Source organism: Sus scrofa, chromosome 10 (assembly GCF_054392235.1).
Source record: "Sus scrofa isolate SSC_HxYL_T2T_F1_AM1 chromosome 10, Sscrofa_HxYL_maternal_Yorkshire_Landrace_v2.0, whole genome shotgun sequence".
Taxonomy (NCBI): Eukaryota; Metazoa; Chordata; class Mammalia; order Artiodactyla; family Suidae; genus Sus; species Sus scrofa.
Genome location: NC_139392.1, coordinates 79,621,437 through 79,648,239, shown reverse-complemented (window position 1 = coordinate 79,648,239; position 26,803 = coordinate 79,621,437). Strand labels below are relative to the sequence as shown.

The 26,803-nt window shown below is 35.3% G+C and overlaps 1 protein-coding gene across 2 annotated transcripts in view; it reads right to left on the bottom strand.

Moving 5' to 3' along the window:
* The window catches only part of DNAJC1 (DnaJ heat shock protein family (Hsp40) member C1), a 198,526-nt gene that overhangs the window by 89,833 nt on the left and 81,890 nt on the right, over positions 1 to 26,803 (bottom strand). For both annotated transcript variants that reach the window (XM_084980403.1, XM_084980404.1), the window contains exons 8-9: positions 18,832 to 18,922; positions 7,933 to 8,096 (exon numbers count right to left, since the gene is read on the bottom strand). In XM_084980403.1, the coding sequence (XP_084836529.1) occupies positions 7,933 to 8,096; positions 18,832 to 18,922 (255 nt within the window). The remainder of the gene's footprint in view (positions 1 to 7,932; positions 8,097 to 18,831; positions 18,923 to 26,803) is intronic.

Below are 26,803 nucleotides of genomic sequence, written 5' to 3'. Positions count from 1 at the left end.
TAGTGGTTGTCAGCAGTTACGGATGGTGGGAAGGTGATGGGTGTGAATATAAAGAAGCATGAGTGATATATCTATGATCTGTATCTTGCCTAGTTCTATATCGTGATGGCAGTGGTTGTTACATAAATCTGCACATGTGATAAAATGGCATACAACTATATACAGCCACTGTATTTAATGTCATTTTCATGGTTTTGAATTTTTATTGTATTACATAAGATACAACCACTAGGGAAAACTAGGTTAAACGTACATTAGAATTCTCTGTACTGACTTTGCAGCTTCCCATGAATCTAAAGTTATTCCAAAATAAAAAGGTTAAGAAATTCATATTTGATGGAAAAGTAAAATTAGGTTGTGATGATGGTTGTACAACTATAAATATAATAAAAATTCATTGAAAAAATTCATATTTTCTAAGTCTAACATATGACCAATACCAAACCTGAAAAAGATATTATTGGAAAAAAGAAAAATCATAGATCAATCTCTCTCATAAATAAAAAAGTAAAAAATCCTAAACAAAATAATATGAAATCATATCAAACGGATTTATTTCAAGAAATCAAGGTGGTTTAATATTAGAAAAATAATGTATGTAATTCATCTCATTAATAAAATCAAGGTAAAAAAGCTTACAATCATAATTGATTTGTTTTGTTTCGTTTTAGAGCTGCACCTATGGCATATGGAAGTTCCCAGGTTAGGCGCAGAATTGGAGCTACAGCTGCTGGCCTACACCACAGACACAGCAATACCAGATCCGAGCTGTGTCTGCGACCTACACCACATCTCACAGCAATGCCAGATCCTCAACCCACTGAGCAAGGCCAGGGATCAAACCCACATCCTCACAGACACTAGTCAGGTTTGTTACTGCTGCGCCATGATGGGAACTCCCCAAAGTATTTGATAACATTTTACAACATTCACTTTTAATCAATAATTTTTTTTTTCTGGCTGTACCTGTGGCACTGACCTGAGCCACAGCAGTGGCAACACCAGATCTGTAACTTGCTGAGCCACCAGGGAGCAAATCTAGGGAAAGAACTTAATTTGATTTTTAAAATTCAAAGAGTGATGTTAACGAAAATGGCAAAGTAAGGAAATCCAAATTCTACCTTTGCTATAAAAGCAACCAAAAAATGGTCAAAATATGACAGAATCAACTTTTTCTAAACTCTGGAAATTATTAACAGAGGCTTGTTGCACTATGATTAACATGTATTCAAGAAAAACAGATGATTCTTGATTAGAACAGCAACGTTTTGCTGCTTTAACTTACCCCAGTCTTACTCCCTGTTCCATAGCTCAGCGCTATCTAGGAAAATAACAACCTTGATACTGGAGGGAGCAGAATGAACTAATTTTCAAGGAAATGTAATCATTTGTTTTGACCTGTAGGCTCTATGGAAGACCAGTTCAAAGGGCTTATCTTTATTTCCCCTAACTGAAAACTGGCCTAATGCTAAAAGCTCTTCCCTGGGCACATTCTGGGAAAATGGTTCAGACTAGTTTCTTAGCCATTGCTTCCTGAGGAAAGTTGGGCAAACAATATATTAACCAAAAACCTTGGGAAAAAAGGCTGAGAAATAAGATGCTCAGGCTTGTGAGCATGGTCAGAAAAGACCTGGGAAGAACTTTCATTAGTGGCAGGGCCTACAGCACTTTGAAGCAAAGCTAATGGAATGATACTCAGTGGCTACACAAGACAAAAGAAATAGAGTTTGTAGAATACTCAGTAACAAGCAAACAACAACTACAATAAGCCAAACATAATAATAAACCCCGGAAAGGGGACAGAATCTGAATTTTAAGAGTTGCCAACTTGTAACAGTTATAATATCCAGTCTTCAACAGAAACAATAATAATTACTATACCTGTAAAGAAACAATATAGTATGACCCATATAAAAGAAAAAAGAAATAAGCAGAAATTGCCTGAGGAAGACCAGACAATGGAATTTCCTTCCCCGCCCCCCATGCCCACAGCATGCATGTGTTCCCAGGCCAGGGATCAAACCTGCACCACAGCAGGGACCCAAGCCACAGCAGTGACTACACTGAATCCTTTAACCACCAGGCCACCAGGGAACTCCCAGACAATGGAATTTCTAAGACAAAAGCTTTAAATTAGCTATTTTAAGTATTTCACAAGTTAAATGAAACCATGTCCAAAGAACTAAAGGAAAGTATGAGAACAAAATGTCATCCAATTGAGAATGTCAATAAATAGGTAGAAAATATTAAAAGGAATAAAGTAGAAATTCTGAGGATGAAAAAAGCAATACTAAATTAAGATTTCACTAGAGGGGGCTAAACAGTAGATTTGAACTGGCAAAAAAAACAGTCAGCAAACTGAGAGATCCACTTAGATGATCTGACTCGAGGAGCAGAAAGAAAAGAGAATGAAGAAAAATAAAGCCTTAGAGGCCTGTGAGATACCATTAAGCCTATCAATATACACACAATAACAGTGACAGAGGGGAAGGGGGAGGGGAGAGGGAATGAATATTTGAAGATAATGGTCAAAACTTTTAAAATTTGAAGCTCAAAACCGAGACACCTTTGGTCAATTAATCTTTGACAAAGGAGGCAAGAATATAAAATGGGAAAAAGACAGTCTTTCAGCAAGTATTGCTGGGAAACTTGGACAGCTGCATGCAAATCAACGAAACTAGAACACACCCTTTCACCATGCACAAAAATAAACTCAAAATGGCTGAAAGACTTAAATATAAGATAAGGCACCATCAAACTCCTGGAAGAGAACATAGGCAAAACATTCTGATATCAACCTTACAAATATTTTTGGTCTCCCAAAACAACAGAAATAAAAGCAAAAATAAACCAATCAGCCCTAGTCAAACTGACAAGCTTTTGCACAGCAAAGGAAACCCAAAAGAAAACAAAAAGACTATGGGAGAAAATAGTTTCAAATGAGGCAACTGACAAGGGCCTAATCTCTAAAACATACAAACAACTTTTATACAACTCAACAGCAGAAAAGCCAACAACCCAATTGAAAAATGGTCAAAGGACCTGAATTGACATTTTTCCAAGGAAGATATACAGATGGCCAACAAGCTCAACATCCCTGATTATTAGAGAAATGCAAATCAAAACTACCATGAGATACCACCTCACACCAGTCAGAATGACCATCATCAATAAGTCCACAAATAACAAATGTTGAAGGGGGTGTGGAGAAAAGGGAACCCTCCTGCAGTGTTGGTGGGAATGTAAGCTGGTACAACCACTATGGAGAACAGTATGGAGGTATCTCAGAAAACTATACATAGAACTACCATATGACCCAGAAATCCCACTCTTGGGCGTATATCTGGACAAAACTCTCCTTAAAAAAGACACATGCCCCTGCATGTTTGTTGCAGCACTATTCACGATAGCCAGGACATGGAATCAACCCAAATGTCCATTGATAGATGACTGGCTTAGAAAGATGTAGTATAGGGAGTTCCCGTCGTGGCGCAGTGGTTAACGAATCCGACTAGGAACCATGAGGTTGCGGGTTCGGTCCCTGCCCTTGCTCAGTGGGTTAACGATCCGGCGTTGCCGTGGCGTTGCCGTTAGCTGTGGTGTAGGTTGCAGAGGTGGCTCGGATCCCACCTTGCTGTGGCTCTGGTGTAGGCCGGTGGCTATAGCTCCGATTCGACTCCTAGCCTGGGAACCTCCATATGCCGCGGGAGCGGCCCAAGAAATAGCAAAAAAAGAAAGACAAAAAAAAAAAAAAAAAAAGAAAGATGTAGTATATATACACAATGGAATACTACTCAGCCATAAAAAAGAATAAAATAATGGCATTTGCAGCAACATGGATGGAACTAGAGACTCTCATCCTGAGTGAAGTAAATCAGAAAGATAAAGACAAATACCATATGACATCACTTATATCTGGAATATAATATACAGCACAAAGGAAACTTCCCACAGAAAAAAGAAAATCACGGTCTTGGAGAAGAGACTTGTAGTTGCCAAGGGGGAAGGCGAGGGAGGGGAGGGACTGGAAGCTTGGGGTAAATAGATGCAGAATGTTGCCTTTGGGATGTATTAGCAATGGGATCCTGCTGTGTAGCAGTGGGAACTCTGTCTAGTCACTTATGATGGAACACGTAATGTGAGGAAAAAGAATGTATACACGTAGGTGTAACTGGGTCACCCTGCCGTACAGCAGAAAAAAAAATATAAATAAATGATAAAAAAAAAAAACCAAAAAGGATAAACTCAAAGGAATCTAAACCTACGTACATCATAATCAAATTGATCAGAAGCTACAAAGAAAATCTTCAAAACATGAAAGGACAAGTAATTCATCATTTGCAAGAGATCATCAATTTGATTAATATTTGATTTCTAACCATAAACAAAAGAGGTCAGAAGATAGTGGGGATGATGTAATCAAAGTGCTGAAAGAAAAAACCAGTCAAACCAAAATTATTTTTCTGGCAAAACTAATTATTTTTCTTCAAAAGTGAAGGAGAAATCTTAATATTCCCAGATAAATAAAAAGTGAGAGAGTTTGTTGCTGGCAGTCTGGTCCTACAACGGCTTAAAGGGAAACCTTCAGAATGAAATGAAGGGACATTAGACAGTTACTTAACGGCATAAAAGAAATAAGCACAAGGATAGGTAACTACACAGCTAAATATAAAAAAAGAGCATAAACATATTTTTTATTCTTTATTTCTTTATCTCACGAAAAAGACAACTGTATAAAACAATAGCTATAAATCTAAGTTTACAGGCACACAATATATAAAGATTTAATTTCTGACAATAACAGATTATATGAGGCAAAGTTTTTTTAACACTGTTGAAACTAAGTTGACTATAACTAGAGTGCTGTAAATTAAGATGTTAACTGTAACCCCTGGAGAAACCACAAAGACTACATAAAGACTTGAACATGAATGTTCATAGCATTTTTATCACAGCCCCAAAGTAGAATCACATCAAGTACCCATTAGTTGATGAATGGATAAACAGTATGTGCCATATCTACATGATGGAATATTATTTTACCATAAAAAGAAAGGAAGCATTGTTAAATACAAGACAGGTAAATCTTGAAAATGTTATGCCAAGCCAAACACAAAAGGATGCTATTGTATGATACGAATTACATGACGTGTCTAGAATAGGAAATCCGTACAGACAGAAAGTAGACTAGTGGTTCCCAGGGAAGGGGCGAGCAGAGAACTAGAGCTAACTGCTAATAGTAAGGGGTTATTTATTTTTTCGGGGTGATGAAAATGTTTTTGAATTAGATAGTGGTGATAGTAGCACAACATAGTGAACAGGCTAAAACCACTGAAGTGTGCACTTTCAAATGGTGAATTTAGTTATGTGAAGTATATCTCAATAAAAAATGCTATAAAAAGCCTATATCATAATTAGTTAAATAAAGTAATATATAATTTTAATGATAAAATTAAGTTTTACTAATGAAAACTTTTTTTGAGATTGGAAATGAAAGAATACTTATTATCATCACTTCCAGTCTACATGTACCAGAGCGCCTTATCAGCACAAAAGAAAAAAAATGTGTAATATTCAGAGACACTGTTAGTGTTAGAAAATAAATTTAGCATGGTTGCAGGATACAAGGTTATTATGCAAAAATAAATTGTATTTCTATATAGCAAATAGAACTAGAAAGTGAAATTTAAGAAATAATACAATGTCATCTAAAAACACTAAATACCAAAGAATATATATATATATTTTTTTTTAGGTCTACACCTGCTGCATATGGAAGTTCTCAGGCTTCAGGTGGAATCAGAGCTGCAGCTGCCAGTGAGGCCACAGCAACAGCAACATTGGATCCAAGGTGCATCTGTGACCTACACCACAGCTCATGGCAACCCTGGATCCTTATCCCACTGAGTGAGACCAGGGATCCAACCCACATCCTCATGGATACTAGTCAGGTTCATAACCTGCTGAGCCACAACTAGAACACTCACAGGATACTTTTTTAACATGTAATATGTACACACAAAACCCTGTAACACATTATTTAAATTTTTTAAAAAGATTTATTCATGGGCTGTAGAAATTAAATTAACCTATATAGTCAGTGTAATCCTAATTTAATATCTCAGCTGAATAATTTGTGGAAAATGGCAAGTTACTTTAAAAGTTTATATGTGAATATAAAGTGGAAATCTTACAGAAGGAAAACAAAGCTGGAAAATTACCATACCAGATATCTATTATGTAGCTTCAGTAATTAAGATTGTGTGGTATCAGTACAAGGATGGAGAAGTAGATCAATGGAACAAGTACAAAGTCTAAAAACAGGCCCACAAAACTGTGGACAGTTGTTTTACAGTAAAGGTAGGATCTGCAAAACTGTAGGCAGCAGTCTTTTCATTAACCGGTATTGGGTCAATTGGTTTGGAAAACTTTTGAAAAAAATGTTAAACTTGATCATTACTTCACACTAAACACAAATATAAATTCCAGGGGATTATGAATCTAAACATAAAAAGTAGAGTATTAAAGCTTCTAGAAAAATTTGGAAATATGTTTATGACTGCAAAGTGGGAAAATATTTCCTGAACACAGCACACAACACACACCACATAAAGAAAAAGAAAAGATTGATGATTAAAATTAGTAATACTGGTCATCAAAATACACCATTAAGAGACTGCAAAGGCAAGCCAGAGTGGGAGAAAATATGTGCAAAGATCTACTTCTGAAATATATTTAAAAACTTTATAAATCAGTATGAGAAAACATAAGCAACCCAATAAAAAAAAGACTTGAAAAGGCACTTCACATAGGAGAATATCAGAATATCAGAAAAGGTGTTCAATCTTATTCATCAAAGAATATGCAAATTAAACTATAATTAAATATCACTACACATCTAACAGAATAGTTAAAAATATAAAAGACCTCATGTTGGCAAGAACATAAAGCAATTGAAATTATCATATCCTGCTGCTGAGGTATAAATTGATACAAACATTAAAAAAAAAAAAACCTATTCTGAATTATTTACTAACGCTGACCCTGCAACTTAACTCAAAAATAGAAATTTACACATATGTGTACTCAAAATATAATAATGTTTACAGGAAACTTATTTATTGTAGTCAAAAGCTGGAAACAACACAAACCTCCAACAAAAATAAATTGTGCTATACTTCTAAAGGGACTAACAGCAATGGAAATAAACAGACTACTGCTACACACAATAATGACTAAATATCACAAATGCTATATTGAACAGAGGAAAGCAGATGTAAAAGAGCCAATATGGAATGTGCTATGGACTGAACGTCTGTGTCCCCACCATTCATAAGCTGCAATCCTAACCCCCAGTGTGACGGTATTAGGGAGTGGGAACTTTGGGGGCTGGTTAGGTCATGAGGGTGGCGCCCTCATGAATGGGATTATTGCCCTCAGAAGAGAGACCCCAGAGAGCTCTCTCACCTCCTCCGCCATGTGAGGACACGGCGAGAAGACTGCTGTCTATGAATAGGAAGAGGGCCCTCACCAGACACCGAATCTGCCGGTGCCTTGATCTTGGACTTGCCAGTCTTCAGAACTGTGAGAAACAAATACTTGTTGCTTAAGCCACCCAGTCTATTGTATTTTTGTTATAGTCGCCTGAAGGGACTAAGATAGAACAATTCCATTTATAAACTTCGAACCACGGGAAAACCTAATCTCTGGTGTTAGAAGTTAGGACAATCATTATCTTTGTGGAAGAAAAGAAAGGTAGTGACCAAGACGAAGCATGACTATGGCTTCTGGACACTGGCAATGTTCTATTTCTTGCCCTTGGCAATGGTTAACTGGGTTTACCACATGATAGTTTACTGAGCTGTATATCTATATTTTATGTAATTTCCTGTGTGTATTTTACTCAGTTAAGACAAACTCTTAAAAATTTACCTGTTTTTTCTGTGTTCTGTTTCTGTTTTCCAGCCAATCATCCATTTGTTCCTCAATTTCTTCTATGGAAGTTCCATGATCGTAAGATTGAATATATGCACTTTCTAAAGGCGTATATACAGGAAATTCAGGTTTTGGTTTTTTTACTTTAACTTTCTTCTCCTCTAAAAAAAAATGTTTAAAATAACAAATTAATAAAAGAATAAAAAGAATTTCTAACATTTTATTCACAGACTTCATAGACTACACCTTGAAAGAACACATAAATACACTGTGATACTCTGTGGGAGGGAATCTGAAAGAGAATGGATGTGTGTATATGTGTGACTGAATCACTTTGTTGTGCAGCAGAAATTATCACAACCTTGTAAATCAACTATACTTCAATAAAACTTAAACCCACACACACATAAACACACACACACACATATATAGTTCTTTCATCAAAACAGACCTGCTTTGCTATAAATAGTTACATATTTTATTGTGTATTATCCATTGAATTGTTTTAAAATAAAACTCACAGATGCTAATGATAGATGATTATGCGATAATCACAACAATTTGTACATATCTTAGGTTCCAAAGTACTGTTCATGAAATACTGCATTTTGGTACAATAAAAAGAGCCTGGTCATTGGTATTTTACTCCTGCCTTTACCACCTAATAATTACATAATATTGGGCAAGTAACTTAGCCCTTAGAATAAGTATTAATTTTCTCTTCTGTTAAAGAAGATATGAGGAAAATTATATATCCCCAAACATATTATTTGGCAGAAAGTCAGCTCTTTTTAACATTTTACAAAGCCAAAAATCTAATCTGACAACATCAGGGGTAGTTATCAACAAATGTATATCAACTGGTCTCTTCACTGAATCCCTTTTTGATTAGAAAGTTAACACTGAGAAGCAACCCTACTCTTAATCACCAATGGAAAACTCCTGCCTCCTTATAACCATATCTTCACCATCCTGTGTGTATATGTTTACATGAACCATAATGCCAATGTAATAAAATGATACTGACTTATGAATAGACAAATTCCTAGAAGAGAAGAGAGAATCCATAAATATTTCAGTTCAGTTGGAAAAGGATTTAGTAAATGATGCTGGCACAGTGAATATCCATTTGAAAGGAAATTGGACACAATAATATATAAATCCCAGTTGATTAAGAGACATGACTTTAAAAACCAAAACAATAAAAATCTTGCAAGAACAAATCTAAAAAAACCTACCTGTGCTATTTAAAGGAAGGAGAAAACTAAGACTGAAAACCAGATGCTATAGAAAAAGATAAAATACAGAATAAACAAATCAAGAAAGAAATAATAGGGAGTTCCCACTGTGGCACAGTGGAAACGAATGTGACTTGGAACCATGAGGTTGAGGGTTCGATCCCTGGCCTTGCTCAGTAGGTTAAGGATCCAGTGTTGCCATGAGCTGTGGTGTAGGTCAAAGACGCAGCTTGGATCTGGAGCTGCTGTGGCTGTGGTGTAGGCCAGCAGCTATGGCTCTGATTAGACCCCTAGTCTGGGAACCTCCATGTGCCATGGGTGCAGCCTTAAAAAGACAAAAAAAAAAAAAAAAAAAAAAAAAAGAAAGAGAAATAATAGATTTGGAAAGATCATCTACAATCCAGAGTACAAATAGAAGGTTGAAATATAGAATATAAAAGAGATCTTAGAAACTGACAAAAGGATAAGCAGCCCAACAGAAAAACTGGCCAAAAATAATGTACATTAAAAATATACAGTCATGGGAAAAGTTCTACTTAAAAAGGATATTACCTTAACTAGAAATTACATGGTATCTAATACTATATTTTATACTGCATCAATACCTTTATATATACAGACTTTTGAAATGGTGACTTAAAAAAACCCTACACAACAACATCGGAAATCATCTATAATTTAAAAAACAGCAACAACAACAACAAAAAAAACACACACAAAAACCCTACAAACCTTGATACCATAGTAGGTAGTTAGTATCTTAAATGACACGAGTCTACTTTAAAGGTAAAAAAATATAGTGCTACCAGAGTGAAATATGAGCCTAAAGAGGAGGCTAGGTTTTGTTTGTTTGTTTATTTTGTCTTTTTAGGGCTGTACACATGGTATTTGAAGTTCCCAGGTTAGGGGTTGAATCTTGAGCTGTAGCTGCTGGCCTACACCACAGCCATAGCAATGCTGGATCCAAGCCTCATCTGCGACCTACACCACAGCTCATGGCAATGCTGGATCCTTAACCCACTAAGCAAGGTCAGGGATTGAACCCTCATCCTCTCATACTAGTTGGGATCATTACTGCTGAGTGCCAATGTGAACTCCAGCTTTTTGTTCTTATTTTTTCAAAATTATTTTTCAGAAAAGAAGAGGTCATATAAATGGCTCCTTATGAAGTCTGTCACATTACTCAATTTCTCATAATTTTCTTTATTTTGAACAACAAATTACTGCTAAGGGAAAACATACATACACCAGAAAGTATCTCATCAGTACTAAATTTGGTTGTTTATAGAGAATCAGCTATAAAAAGGAAACAAATAAATCTGGTTGTATTTATTTCTTGGTGTTGATCATAACCATAAATGTCTAAATCTTTTGAAATAAGCATCTAAAAAACTACCTTAGGAAAGTAACACAAGGAGTTCCTGCTGTGGCTCAGCAATAACGAACCTAACTAGTATCCATGATGACGTGGTTTCAATCCCTGGCTCTGCTCAGTGCGTTAAGGATCTGGCATTGCTGTGGTGGTGGTGTAGGCCAGAAGTGAATCTCTGATTCAACCCTTAGCCTGGGAACTTCTGTATACCTCAGGTGTGGCCTAAAAAGACCAAAAAAACAAAAAACAAAAAACAAACAAAAAAACACCCCAAAACCAAACCAAAACAACTTGCACTAAAAAAAACAAACCCCCAAAAAATCCCATAAAAATCCTAAATGTTATACACATGAAACAAACACAAGAAGAATATGAATGCTGGAGAGATGGACCAACTAGGAATAGCAGGATCCAGTGAGCTCCAAGGGTACCTTTTCTGGGTTTTCTTATGGCCTCATATATCCTAGACTTGGTCCTAGAGAAGCTTGCAACCCAGAAACACAAACAAGAACAGAAATGCTAGTAGTAACAATAAAATGGAATTTTACACTTGATCTTAGCCAAAAGGCCAAGAAGAAGCGATTAAAAATGGAATTTTAAAGCTTTCTCTTTCTAGCCAAAAGACCGGAAAAGCAGCAGCATTAACAAGACAAAACTTTGTAATGAGGAAACTTTATATGATTTCAGTATCAGGGTAATATTACCATCATGTAATGAATTGGGAAGTCTTCTTCTCTATTCTGAAGAAAATAGAATTGATGTTAATTCTTTAAATATCTGGTAGGATTCTCTACTGAAGCTATCTAAGCCTGGATATTTCTTTTTTGGCAGACTTTAAACTACAAATTAAAATTACTTTATAATTACAAGGCTATTCAAATAACTATTTCACATATCTATTTAATGAGTGAGTTAGGGTAATCTGTGTTTTTCAAACAGTTGGTCAACTTCATGTAAATTGTCAAATTTATGTGTATAAAGTTGTTCCTTATTATCCTTTTAATGTCTGCTTGTCCTGCAGTGATTTCTCATGTTTTAATATTAAAATACTGGTAACTTTTTTCTCATTTTTTGTGTTAGTTACGGCAAATGTTTGTCAGTTTTATTGATCTTTTCAAAGAACCAGTCCCTGGAAGTTCCCTTGTGTCAATAGTGGGATAAGGATCTGGTGTTCAATATTCAAAATTCAATCAGTGTAACTCAAAATATTAATAGGCCAAAGAAGTGTCACATGATTATATTAACTGATGAAAAAATTTAACAAAACTCAACACCTGGTCATGAGCATCTACAAAAACCCTACAGATAACATCATACTTAATGGTACAACAGTAAATGCTTTCCCCCTAAAGTTTATAACAGAGGAAGAATGCCCTCTCTCTGCCTATTCATGTTCAACATAATTCTAGAAGTTCTAGCTAGCAAAATATGGCATTAAAAGGAAATAAAATGCATAAAAATTGAAAAGAAAAAATAAAATTATCCCTATTGTCATGACTGTCTACATAGAAAATGGAAGGAATCTACTTTAAAACTCCTAGAACTAATATGTAAATATGTAAATACAAATGGGTTGCAGGATACAAGATCCACATACAAAAGTCAAATGAATTTCTTTAAGTGAACAGTTTAAAACTGAAATTAAAAACCCAACTATTTACAATCACTCAAAATAAAAAAAGAAACACTTAGATATAAATCTAACAAGATATATGCATGATTTATAAGCTAAGGACTCAAAAACAATAAAGAAATTAATGAAGATACAAATAAATGAAGAGAAATACTCAAGATAGTAAATTGGTCAATTCTCCCCAAATTATTATATAAGTTTAACATAATGCCTACCAAAACTCCAATAACATTTTTTTGGATAGATATACACAAAATTACTCCAAAACTTACAGAGAAAGATAAAGGAAATGGAATAGCCAAAACATTTTGAAAAAGAAATAGAAAGAATCACTCTACCTGATTTTAAGACTTATTGTAGAGCTGTGATAATCAATATTTCATATTGGCAAAGGTATATAGACCAGTGGAACAGAACAGAGGAGTTAGAATAGCCCTTAAACAAGTGAGGCCAAGTGATTTTTGACAAAATGCAAAAGTAATTCATTGAAGGAAGAATAGTTTTTTTTTTTTTTTTTAATGTGCTGGTAAAACTGGATATCCATAAGCAAAAAATAAATAAATAAATGAATTTAACCTAAACCTCATACTTTATGGAAAAATTAAGTAAAAAATGGATCATAGATTTAAATGTAAAATGTACTATTGTAACATAGGACAAAAACGTTAGAACTAGGGCCTGATGAACAATTCTGATATAACATCAAAAGCACAATCCATAAAAAACAACAATTAATTGGACTTCATCAGAATTAAAAAAAACTCTTGCTCTATAAAAGACTCTATTAAGAGGATGAAAAGATAAGCTACATATTGAGAGAAACTATTTGTAAACCACCTCTCTGGAAGAAGAATCATATCTAGAACACATATAAAAATGGACTCTTCAAACTCAACAGTAAAAAATATATATATATTCAAGTAGAAAACAAGCCAAAGGCATGAACAAAGATTCTACTGAAGAGGATACACACATGGCAAATAAGCACATGAAAAGATGTTTCAACATCATTATCCATAGGGAAATGCAAACTAAGAACAAGATGAAATATCTCTCCACACCTATTGGAATAGCTAAAATAAAAAATAGTGAGAACGCCAAATTCTGGTGAGGATGAAGAGAAACTAAATCTCTCATACATTTCTGGTAGGAGTATAAAATGGTACAGGAACTCTGGAAATTAATTTGGCAATTACTTAAAACTAAATATAAGCTTATCATATGATGCAGCAATTGCACTTCTGGGTTTACACAAAAATTTATACATAACAGTTCACAGAAGACTTATTTATAACAGCCAAAAACTATACACAACCAAAATGTTCTACAATAAGTGAATGGTTAAACAAACTGTGGTACAATCATACCATGGAATATTATTCGCTAAATAACAGGGGATGAGTTATTGACATATGAAACAACTAAATTAATCTCAAAGACATTACAATGAGTGGAAAAGCCAGATTCAAAGGAACACATACTGTATTGTTCTCATTCACATTCTTGAAATCATGTAGTCAAAATGATAAAGTTAGACAGATGAAAAATAGATCAGTAATTGCCAGGTATTAGGGATAATGGGGGGAGGGGAGGGAAGGCGATGGGTGTGACTATAAAAGGTTAGTGGTTAACAGGTATTGTGGTTACATTAATGTATGTGTGTAATAAAATGGCAGAGAACTATACACACAATTTCTATCAATGCCGGTTTCCCAGTTTTGACATTATACTACAGTTATAGAAGATAACCAATGGGGGGAACTGAGAGAAGAGAGCATGGGACCTCTCTGTACTATCTTTGCAATTTCCTATGAATCTATAATTATTTCAAAATAAAAATTTAAATAAAAAACTGTTAATTCAACAAATGGTGCTGGGGAAACTAGATAGCAAGTTGGACCCTTACCCAATACCATGTACAAAAATTAACTTGAAATGGATCAATGACCTAAGTATAAGACCTAAAACTAAAAGTCTTCCAAGAAAATATAGGGCAAAAGCCTCAGTGAATTTGGCAGTGTCTGGAACCATTATTTCTGCAGATTAAAAAAAGTACTTGTTCCTGTCGTGGCCCAGCAGAAAAGAATCTGACTAGCATCCATGAGGATGCAGGTTTGATCCCTGGCCTCGCTCAGTGGGTAAAGGCGTTGCCGTGAGCTGTGGTGTAAGTTGCAGACACAGCTAGGATCTGGGGTTGGCATGGCTGTGGTGTAGGCCAGCAGCTGTAGCTCTGATTCGACCCCTAGCTTGGGAACATCCATATGCCGTGGATGCAGCCCTAAAAGACAAAAAACAAACAAACAAACAAAAAGTACATAGCAATAGGGTTTTGGTTATTTGATCTTGCTTTTGTTCCTAACTCATATAAGGTACAGAGAAAAAAAGTGAAATATTACATTTTCCCTCTACCCTGCCTTCCCCCTTCTGTCTATTCAAATTTTAACCTTTACAATCAATTTCTTTATAGCTCATTTTTTTCCATTCATGATATGGGCTTTTTCATTACAGTAATTATAACACACATTTATTGATTTAGATTAAAACATATAATTAGAGAATCTATAAAAGTATTAGCATTGAAAAAGTCTTATATTTATAAATATTCAACTTATTTAATGTAAAATATAACATGGATTGAAAGTTTATAACAAAGAAACAAATACTGAAACATTTCCAAATAGATTATCACATTTTCGGAGGTAAAGACTTCACAGAAGAATGGTAATATTTATTTTGAAGAAATTACCCTTTTCAGATTTCTCCCTCTAAAATACCATTTAGTAAGACCACCACACCCTACTCAATGTGGCTTCAAGTGTAGCCCTCAGAGGACACTGCACAATCTCAGCAGTAAAGCAGATAGACTTGAGGGCAGATTAGCAATTAGGCCATGAAAAACAGGCAGCATAAAATAGCTACTGCTAATCTGCATGAGATGCATTTACTCAATTAAGCAGATGGAAATGTTATTATGAACTCAGTATTCCAATGATGGTCTTTAAAATTAAGAAGGATGGGGGCAAATGAAATGCACACTGGGGGATTTGGGGCCTTTATGTATTAATTTTAAAGTATACAATGTAGAACACTGTAATGAAGTTAACACAATTAATTAAAAGATTCTTTGCATGTAAACATTAGAGACTACATTTAAATATATATGGCAGTTTCTGATATTAGTAACAGTTATGTGACTGTTCTTTAACATTCTTAATGTCAATACCACCACCTTTTCTAAATACAGCACTGATATCTAAATATGAGTAACAGAAGTCTTAATACTCTGAGCCTAATATGAATATTATTTTTAATGTTTTCTGGTACTGAGTATCAAGAACAATAAGCTAGTGATGAATTTTCAAATTTTTTAAAAGACTATTACACATTTTTTTGCTGGCACATAGTTTTCAGATATTTACCGATTTTAAAATTTGTGTTTATTAGCAATACCTAGTAATATTATAAATATTACATAGTATTTTTAAATTAAATAGTAATAACAAAATAAGAGAGAGAATTATTAAATCTGAAAAATTGCTATGGAATTCTTTGGCAGAACAAATCTTTGAATATTTTTGGAAAAACAGTCATGAAAGCATGACTGTGAAAAGCAATGAAGTTAGTGTACGCAAACTGCCTTCACAGGTAAATTGTGGCTTAGTTTGATTTTTCTCTTTTCTTGTAAATGTGATTTGTTTCCCCTCCTTTTGACTAGTCTTAAAAGGCTTAGAAAATTTTTATGTAATAATTTTACTTAAAAGTAAAAATTATATAGAAATTACACTTCGTTTCATTTATTCATTGATTTATTCAAATTAAAACTATTTCAACAACTGCTATAACTTTAACTTTGTTTCAATCTTAGGTTTACTGTAATAATAATAAACATTTGCCCACCCTTACTCTTCAACACATATATCAGTCAACTTTAGTATGTAATCCTCTAACATAGTTAACAATTATATAGTTTATGTGAATATTACTTGTATTTTTAATTGTTAACTTTTTTTTTTTTGCTTTTTAGGGCTGCACCCACAGAATATGGAGGTTCCCAGGCTAGGGGTCCCATCGGAGCTGTAGCCACCAGCCTACGCCACAGCCACAGCTAACCCCAGATCCTAGCCATGTCTGCGACCTACACCATAGCTCATGGCAATGCCGGATCTTTAACCCACTGAGCGAGGCCAAGGATTGAACCTGCAACCTCATGGTTCCTAGTCAGATTCGTTTCCGCAGTGCCAAAACAGGAACTCCTAATTGTTGAAACTTTTTGAATTAAATTATGTGCTCTTTGAAACAGTGTCCTGTACAAAGATAGGTGCTCATATGTCACTCTTTATTCATGGAATTACATTAAGTCATATATTCATTCATCCATTTATTAAACACTTACTCTGTGTGAGGACACTATATTCAATGCTTCAGTCACAAAGATGAAAAGGAAACAGTCCCTGTACTAAAGCTGCCCAGACACCCGAAGGTTGTAGAAGGCAAAAAATGGCCCCCAAACATGACTATGTTCTGATCCCCAGAACCTGGGAATATTTTACCTTACCTGGCAAAAGGGACTCTGCAGATGTGATTAAGGCTGAGCACCTTGGGATAGGAGATTATCCTGAGTTATCCAAGTTAGCCCAATCTAATCACAAGTTCTTAAAAGCAGAGAAACTTTCCTAGTCACAGAGATGTGACTACAGAAGAGTCAGAGAGATGAAACATCCTGGTTCTGAAGAAACAGAAAGGGGGTCATGATCCAAGGAAGTGGGAGGCCTCGAGAAGCTGGAAAAGGAACGCAGCCCTGCTTGATAACCCTGATTTTAACCCAGTGAGACTCATGTCAGACTTCCGATCCACACATCTCTATGATAATAAATCTGTGTTTAGGGGCCTAAAAAACAATCCTCAAAGTCACATTTAGGTCGTGGCAATGTACTCTTTCAGTCTGGAGAGAGTTAGAACTCCTCTCTTCTCAAACCATGGTCTGGTGTCAGGGTAAAGGCAGAAAGCTGGACTTTCAGTATATGAGGGAGAAAAGAGCCATCATCGTTTTTCTGTATGTTGAAAGTGTGAGCTGAATGTGTTACTAATACCACAGTTCTTTTTCCAGTTTCATTTGGCTAAATTACTTATGAGCCGCAGGAATAGCTTTTACTGTACACCTTCAAAAGCACACAAGTAGTTTTGTAAACTACACACACTGTGGATTTACATATGTTTCTAGGTGTGAGCTGACCGGGTATTAACGGTGTTTGTACTGTCCTCTGTGCCTAGATTGGTGCCATGCACACCATTCATTCCTCTAGGAATCCAGGTAGGTAGAGGGGAATTAAGTTTGAACCAAAAACACTCAAATTTGAATTTTTAAAAGAAGAGACTTCACCTCCATGAATTTAGTCAACAATTACCTATTGAGTACCTACTGTGTGCCAGGGACTCCTTGGACAGACATAACAGTGAACAAAACAAAGTCCTTCCCCTCATGAAGCTTACATTCCATTGAGGGGACTAGAGAACAAACAAAATAAACATATAAATTAATGCTAAGAAGTGTTGAATGCTCTGATAAAAATAAAGCAGTGTAAAAGTATAGTATATATACTTTTACATTGCTTTATATATATATATATATGGGGGGGAGGGAGATGTAGATACAGAAAACTAGACAAGACCAGGGCTGAGGAAATGCCTTCTTTTAATTTTATGTTCAACTTTTCCCCAAATCTTTTTTTTTTTTTTTTTTGTCTTTTGTCTTTTTAGGGCTGCATCCCGCGGCATATGGAGGTTCCCAGGCTAGGGGAACAGTTGGAGCTACAGCTGCTGGCCTACACCACAGCCACAGCAATGCCAGATCCGAGACGCATCTGTGACCTACACCACAGTTCATGGCAACATGGGATCCTTTTTTTTTTTATTACTCTAATGAATTTATCACATCTGTAGTTGTATACTGATCATAACAATCCAATTTCACAGGATTTCCATCCCACAACCCAAGAACATCCCCTCACCCCAAAAACTGTCTCTTCCAGAGACCATAAGTTTTTCAATGTCATCTATCCAGAGAAAACCCTGACTCATAACATGGGATCCTTAACCACTGAGCGAGGCCAGGGATCGAACTTGCATCTTCATGGATACTGGCTGGATTCATTTCTGCTAAGCCACGATGGGAACTCAGAGCAAGAACTGTCTTTAGAGTTTGAGAGAAGATTTCAACATACTGATACGTTAGCCAAGTATGTTGTGTAACAATAATACAAACGAAAACAAAATCATTGAAGTTCTCAGGTTTCCCTTTTACTAATGTAACATAGCAAGTTGGTGATCAATTGGGCAGACTCAGCACTAAATATCAATAACAACTGCAGCACTGGAGTATTTAAGGACTTTCTAGATTTTTGATGCCTCCCAGATTAAAGCAACTATATGACCCCATGTTAATTTTATTTCTCCTTCTGACACTGAGCTGCAGTGGTTTGGAAATTATTAATGTAGAATTTCCCATATATAGTACATTAAGTACAAGTAACTCTAGAGAGTAGCAAAAAAGGCACAGAAAATTTAATTACTGCTGAATTTAAGGGAAAATCCAAATTTAAATAATCAGTTTTATGTGATACAGTTAATACAATAAGACAATGTTTAAAACTCACTTTGAAGTGTTTCAAGTTCAGCTCTAGTCAACGCATCTTCCTTTTCCTTCAATTTTGTTTCTTTATACTTAGCATAAAACTGCCCAGCATCCTGAAAAAAGAAGTTACAAATAAATTAACATAAAAGTCAGTATGCTTTGATGCTATTTCCCACATAACTTCAATTTAAAGCAGTGTTTTCATTTAACAAGTGGTCTTCCTTTGTGTTTATATGTTCAAATTTTATGATGAACAGAAGAAATTGAATAGGCAGTTCTCTATGATTTTTCTGTCTTTGAGGTCACCTTGCTGTGCAGTAGAAAACTGACATAACACTGTAAATCAGCTATAATGGAAAAAATAAAAATCATTATATAAAAAAGAACTAATGAGAGCCAGAAATTAAATGAATATAAGTAAGTTTAAGTAAAGTCTTTCAGATACATAAATGAGGTATCCTCCTATTTTCTTCCACTGTATATTTTCTCAATATTATACATGGATAGAGAGCAGAAAAACACATTTGCTGAACTGAACTATTTGGTAGTACAGTAAATTATATTATTGTGACTGACAAAGCACTAACACTATTTTCATATTCGTCTCTTTACTCCAAAACATTTTCAAAATTATTATATGCAAATTTGATTATGAAACCCCTATGACCATGTAGCTACAAGTGAAAGTTGTCACACCACTGAGAGTTGAAGATTGAGGACACACACTGTACACAGATACTTAGGTGTCAAGATATAGTGGTTAAAGTCTCAAGGAGGGGCATATACGATAGATGTGACTTTAGCAGAATGCTGAAAAAAAGACTAGGTTTTCAATAATTACAGATATGGAAAAAACAAGTTGGTGCTCTAGGCATATGAAGATCCCGACAGTGAAAAAAGCAAAACCAGATCATTTTCTACTAGCCCTTGACCCAAACTTCATCTATTCTATAGAAATACTACTTGTAGTATTTCAGGCTACACTGTGTTGCTTCCATGTCTTTCTGTATGCTTTACCTTCTAGCTAGAATATTTTGCTTCCCTACCATTATTCTGAAGAACTTCTATTCACCCTTGAAAACCCTATTTTGCTAGTCTTTCTGACCTTGACTAGAAGAATAATCTCTCCTGTATACTGCTTCTGTATTTAAATTCACTTTTATGATTGCCTGTACAATGCTGTATTCCCTCCCAGAACATGAGAAATTTGAGATGGGGGTACTTGTATGTTCAGGGCACTATATGTAGAATTAGGCAGGCACTTGATAAGTGTTCACTGAGCTGAATTAGATTGAAATATATGAGAAACCTTATTTAAAGAAAGAAATGAAAGGGCTTGATGACTGTCCAGTGTGGAATAAGAAAAAGAAAGATCAAGGATAACTCTAGGGTGTAATTTCCTAGAGTTGGGTGGTGCAGCAGGTTAAGGATATGGCATTGTCAATGCAGCAGCTTGGGTTGCTATGGTGGCGCAGGTTTGATCTCTGGCCCAGGAACATCCATGTGTTGCAGGTGCTGCCAAAATGGGGGAAAAAAAAGAAAAAAAAAGGTAACTCTAGGTTAACATTCCCAGGTTGCACAATTCCTAGAGCAGATAAATCATGGACCCATCTGAGAAGGTTTTATTTCTGCAGGAAATGAACAAAATCAATCCTTTGCTCTATCTCAATTCAGATGTAAATGCACGAACACTTAAACCTAGAATGGGATAGATTATCATCTTTCACCTGGGATCTATGTCTCCTGGGGTTATATCAGAACTCTTCCATTAGATAATTAATTAGGGAAATAACAGGGCATTTCTAAAATCACTGAATCAATATAATAAAGATGTATCTCTTATTCTTTCCATTCCCACTTCTAGGTTCCTTATCTCATTTCTTCTAGAAGAATTCCTACAAGCCCTGGGCCAGCTAAATAATGGTATAATTTGAAGGGCATAGAGGTCACGCACCTGACTTACTCATCCTCTTATGCCCACATATACTTTAAATTTCAAGGAGATTTTGGGTTAAAAATTTATGGCCATATGATATCACTTATATCTGGAATCTAATATACGGCACAAATGAACCTTTCCACAGAAAAGAAAATCATGGACTTGGAGAACAGACTTGTGGGTTGCCAAAGGGGAAGAAGTGGGATGGATGGGGTGCTTGGAGTTAATAGATGCAGACTATTGCCTTTGGAATGGATTAGCAATGAGATCCTGCTGTGTAGCACTGGGAACTATGTCTGGTCACTTACGATGGAGCATGATAATGTGAGAAAAAAGAATGTATACATGTATGTGTAACTGGGTCACCTTGCTGTACAGTAGAAAATTGACAGAACACTGTACACCAGCTATAATGGAAAAAAATAAAAATCACACACAAAAAATTTATGGCCCCTTCTAACATTCCCTGTACCCCCCAAAACTCAACCGTGGAGCAGTCTTACTGTATATTAAACTATATCAGCCATTCATTCCTTGGTATGAATGGGCTTATTAGCTTCTTTCCAGAGAGTAATTTGTAATAGCAGGGAAAAGGTCACAAAGGCACTGGCTGCTTTAAGGAAATAGGAAAGGTTGTACCACGTAAGGAAAGAAGAGCACAGTTAAGTTACTTACAAGGTGTGAAGGAAGGTGAGTTGAATTCTTACACCACAGTATAGTAGGGTGAGATAGAAAATAGTGATGAGAAGAAGAGAGCAGATTTTAGAGTCAGGCTGCCTGGATTAAGATTTCAGCTTTCATCTCACTAGCTATGTGACTCTTAGCATTACATCACTTTCCTATGGGTTAATTTTCTCATCCATTAAATGGGGATAATAAGAATACCTAACTCACAGAGCTGTTGGAAAGATGAAATATATGTGTATATAAATGTTAATATATAGGAAACACTTAGAATAACATCTTGCACATGGTTAGGCCTTATATGTGTTACCTGTTTTATTTTGCCAAGAATCTTATTTACCCTCATGCAAAGTCAGGGTGAGTTCTTCTTCTTCATACTTAACCAAAACTCCGCCTGCAGAATCTTTTATCATCTTGGTCATATGATTTTTCTTCCCATGAACTCTCTTCACCTCAGTGCAAAAACCTTTTGCTGGAGCTCTCTTTCTAGTGGTTCTAACAAATCTGAACATTTCTCTGTTAATGTTTCTTCCTTCTGCTACAGCACAGAATTCCATCAAAAACTCCTTTTTAAAATAGCCGTTAGATGCAAAACCACACCTATCTGAGGACTGCAATGCATTCAATTGCCTTAACCTACTTCATCTAATTCCAAGAATTTTAACACATTCCCTAGTCTCACTCGCAATGTGTTCTAGGCAAAGAATCCTAACTTCCCTTTGCTTCATTTCTAAGCCTTTATTTAAATGTTCCTCATGACTTTTCTTTCCTACATCTTACTTGTACTTCCAAATTATAATTACAATATGCCTACTCTAGGAAGCATTTCTTCTTTAATAAAGCTATGATCTCAAATAACTCCACTATACTCAACAAACTCTATATTGTTCCAATCATCCTTCTGAATAGCTTGCTGTCCCACTCTTTAAGATGCCCTGATGAACTGGAAGACCTTAAAAGAAAAGTGATCAATGTGAGGGGTCTTCAAACTATATATGTGTGTGTATATATATGTATACATATGTGTATATTTGTATATATATATGAAAAAATATATATTGTTTCAACTGGAGTACAGTTGATTTACAATACTGTGTTAGTTTCAGGTGTAAAATGAAGCAGTTTTATACACATATTTTTTTCAGACTACTTTCCGTTATAGATTATTGTAAGATATTGAATATAGATGCCTGTGCTACACAGTAAATTCCTGTTGTTTCTCTATTCTATGTATAGTAGTTTGTATCTGTTAATCTCATACTTCTAGTTTCTCCCTCCTCCCTTCCCTTTCCCTTTGGTAACCATAAGTTTGTCTTCTAAGTTTGTGAGTCTGGTCTTGAAACTGTATTTAAAAGGGAGTGGAGATGAGAAGATTTGGGATTAAGTTTTGAGTTTGGATAAATAAAAAAAAAAAAAAAAGGGTTTTCTAACCATTAAACTCACCAAAAATGAAACAGACTGGCTTTGGAGATAACATTCCAACTGACCAGGCCAGTGGTAGGAATGGAGAATTAAGGGAGTGGGTATCATGTATTCAAAAGAGGTTGAAATAAGAGCAGTTGTTTAAAACCTTTTTTCCCTGCCATTCTTCATGAGAAGATAATTTATGTGAATACCATTGTTAAGTAGGGAAAATAAACACAAAGTCTCATTTTGAGTCCAGGATAAACCCTAGTTTACCTACACTGGAAATGATAGATCTCTTGTGATATAAACTTCTCATTTATCTTTGGAGACTCTGCCCAGCACATAATAGATGCTTACTAAGTATTCAATAAGCAAATAAATACTTACTTTCAATCAGAGCTTTGGACTGCCTAGGTTTAGCTCCCTAACACTCTATTAAAACTACAGAGTTTATATTGTTCCAAACAGAGAGATTCTTATCCTTGAGGAGTTTATAATCCTTATGGACAGAAATGAAAAAAAAGCTTTTCCTTTAGAATCAACTCTCTTTAATACTTAAAATTTCTTGGAAGGCTCAAAGCTTGTCTGCATAGACATCAAACAGAGGAGTGGTTTTATATTATAGGACGATGACTTACTTAAAGAATTTATATGTTATGGATGGTTTTTTGCATGTAATTGTAGAGCATGGGGTCCTGCACGAGCAGGTGTTAAATAGTGGTATTTATTTATACTTATTTACTAAACCACTACCACGTGTGTTGTACTTTGATAGGCTATATTAGAATCATATGCTAAGACAAACAGTTGCCCTTAAAGCATACGTAAAAATAAATATGAATAATAACCAAAATAAGGAATATAAACTACATGAGAACAGGGATTTTTGTCTTAAAAAAATTTTTTTTTGGGTATTTCCAGGGCCCAAAAGAGAACCTAGCAAATAGTAATCACTCAACAAATATTTGTTGAATGAATTACTGGAAGAGAGAGTGGTGTTCATCCAACATTCTATCTGCTTCCCCACATTTCTTTATCATCTTGAGATTAGGTAGGGTCATGGTACTAGTTCTGGATGAGCTGCAGTTAGAAATACCATGTCATTTCAAACCAAATACAGAAAAGCTCATGCCATCCTCCAGCTTTCTACTGTTGCCATAGTGGGCAAGGAGGCCACATGTTCCAGATGGGTATAGCTAGAAGATGATGATGTCATTATTCTGAGCCCCTAAATGGCAGAATGCCCTCTTTCCCACCAACCAGCAATGGGTAAGTGGCATATATTGGAAAAAAATGTCAAGTCACTGGAATTTCAGGGTGATGTGTACCTTACAATACTCTATCCTGGTTAATACAAATTGTTAAGTGCTATGAAGTCAATACAGAGCGTACATAAATGGGAAGTTTTCAGTTGGCCTGATTAGGAAAGGTTTCATAATGATGATAATTTAGCTAAGCCTTCAGGATGTGGTATTCCCAAGGTTACTGAGCTCTGAGATACAAGGTATCCCTTATTATAAACTTTTCTTCTTAACATTACTGACATAGTTTATTCAAGTGATAAAACAATGTGCTTGTCTTGCTTTACTTTACTTTCATTGCTCCATATAAATTTTGAAATATTAAGCAATCCGAAAACTCTTAGGAAAGATGTGAGTTGATTTAGGGTGGTATGAGCAGGAAAAGAGTGCCACCTGCCTTAATGGGGACAAGGAACTCTGAGAAGAGGCAGCAGCAAGAGAGACAGAGGATGCACCCTTTCTCTTTGACTGTCCAACAGCACAAGTTTCTTCTTTGAAGTTTACATATAACCATGGTAGATCATCATGAGCATGTCTCTGAAAATCTGCCCACAAATTTAATTGCTCTATATCAAATTTTGCTTCCCAATTGGCTTATATTATAATCTTAGAATTACATATAATATATAAAATTACAATGAGGAATATAGGAAAACGTCTAGATTTCATACTTTGAATACAAGACAATTTTTTGGGTACAGAACTGTGATAATACTAAATTTATAAGAAGTAATATAAGTAAGACAGAAAACTCGCTTTGCTTTCCTCTGCTTGAGTCAGCAGTATTCAACAAGATGGAAGGCCTAAATCTGGGCTAAGAAACAAAGAAACCATGGAAGTCATCTCTTTCCACCCCAACTCAATGTAAGAATCCTATAGCTTTTATAATATTACACTCTGACTCAATACTCTTACAGAGAATTTAAGATCAGACAGCTTATTCGCTACCTATAACACTAGTTTATTCACTCACCATAACACTAGTTATCTCTTTATCTAGCTGTTGAAAAAAATTATTCTTTCTTAGCTCCTGTATTTTTTATATTTCAAGTTTATTTTCATTTGCTTTAAGTTTCATTTCTACCATTAACCAGTCTGTCACTTTGGGCAAATTGCCTCACCAATCTAAGTCTTAAGTATTTTTCATCAATAAAATATGGAATTGATGAGACTACATGTCTTTAATATCCTACCTAACATTTTGTGGTTTTTCAATCTTTTCTAAAAAACTCTATATTCTGCCTTTGGACCTCCAAATGATTGCATCTTATGTTCTCTTTTCAGAGGAGTGAAGGAATGGAACCTTTGTTGTATTGTGAGGTCTTTCCAATTTTCCTTTATCACTTGTCCTTCGGCAGAGTTTCAGCCTTATAAAAATTCAGACGAGTTTTTCATCCTTTTTCATTTATTTACATATTTCCTATGTAAAATATATTTGCCTGCAAAAAATTTCAAAAAGTTATGAGAGTACTAAAAGTAAGCTTCCTCATTCCTTGGAAAATCTGTTTAACTCTGAGTAGAAGCACAGGCAATTCAGCTTGCTACAAATGCCTCCTAACCTTTTAGAAGCTTTCCCCCCCCCTGCTAATTAGCTGTGAATGCTTTGTTTATTTGGTTTCTGACGGAGTTGCAGCAAGCAGAAGCAAAGGGACTAGAAATGAAGGGCCCAGGCCTTAGACAGGGTGACCTCCAGGCTTGTCCACAGTTGTAGTTTCCATGGAAGAAGCTTCTTGGGAGGGAGGGTGCCTGCATTTATAAAAAGTTGTATAAAATATAGTATTCCATTTACTCTCTTAAATAACTTTTATTTTAATTTTATAAGGTAAAAGCCATAGCACTACAAAGATTTTTCTATTTTCTCAGCCACTGTTCCTTGACAACCTATAAATCCTAATGAGAGTGGACATATGCATGCTGGAAACGTCCTACAATAATTTCTAGTCTAACCGTGTTCATATAAGATCAGCTCGGTAGTGAGCAAAGATGGGACTGGGACTTAACAATGGGGAAATTAACAACTTTTAGGCAATGCACATCTAAAGGAGTTTCCTATTTTCCAAAATGTGCTACCAAGGAATGTGACATTGGTAGAGAGAAACTAAAATGGTGAATTCCCAGAAAGTCAAACTATCGAGCAAATAAATTCTGAATAGTTAAAATTCGTCTCATCTTAGAAAATGCAGAAAACTCTGAACTAACTATGATTCAGATTGGTAATCACTTGGGATATCTGGCACTTATTGATTTTGTATGAGAAATTGATGGTATTAACAATCGAAGTTATTATGGGCCCAAGTATATGAAGCTCCAATACAAATAGGCAGTGACAAAAATAAAGTTATAAGAGTTAGACCCAAAATATGTACATAGCATTGATTATATTTCATCTGTTGTTTGCTATTTTCATGGCTATGAATACATTTCAGAAAGTACATACACACACACACACACACACACACACACACACACACACCCAGAAAGAGATAGAGTGGCAATTTTAAAAGATCCAAGAAGAGCATTTTGGAGGTTAGAAATATTTCTTGGAGCTATGGGCTGAATACTGTCAACACTGAAGACTGGATTAGTCAGACTCTTAGAGATTGCATGCTCTCTTCAAAACTCCTAAGAACAGACACAGACCAGTAAGATATCAAAGTGTCACT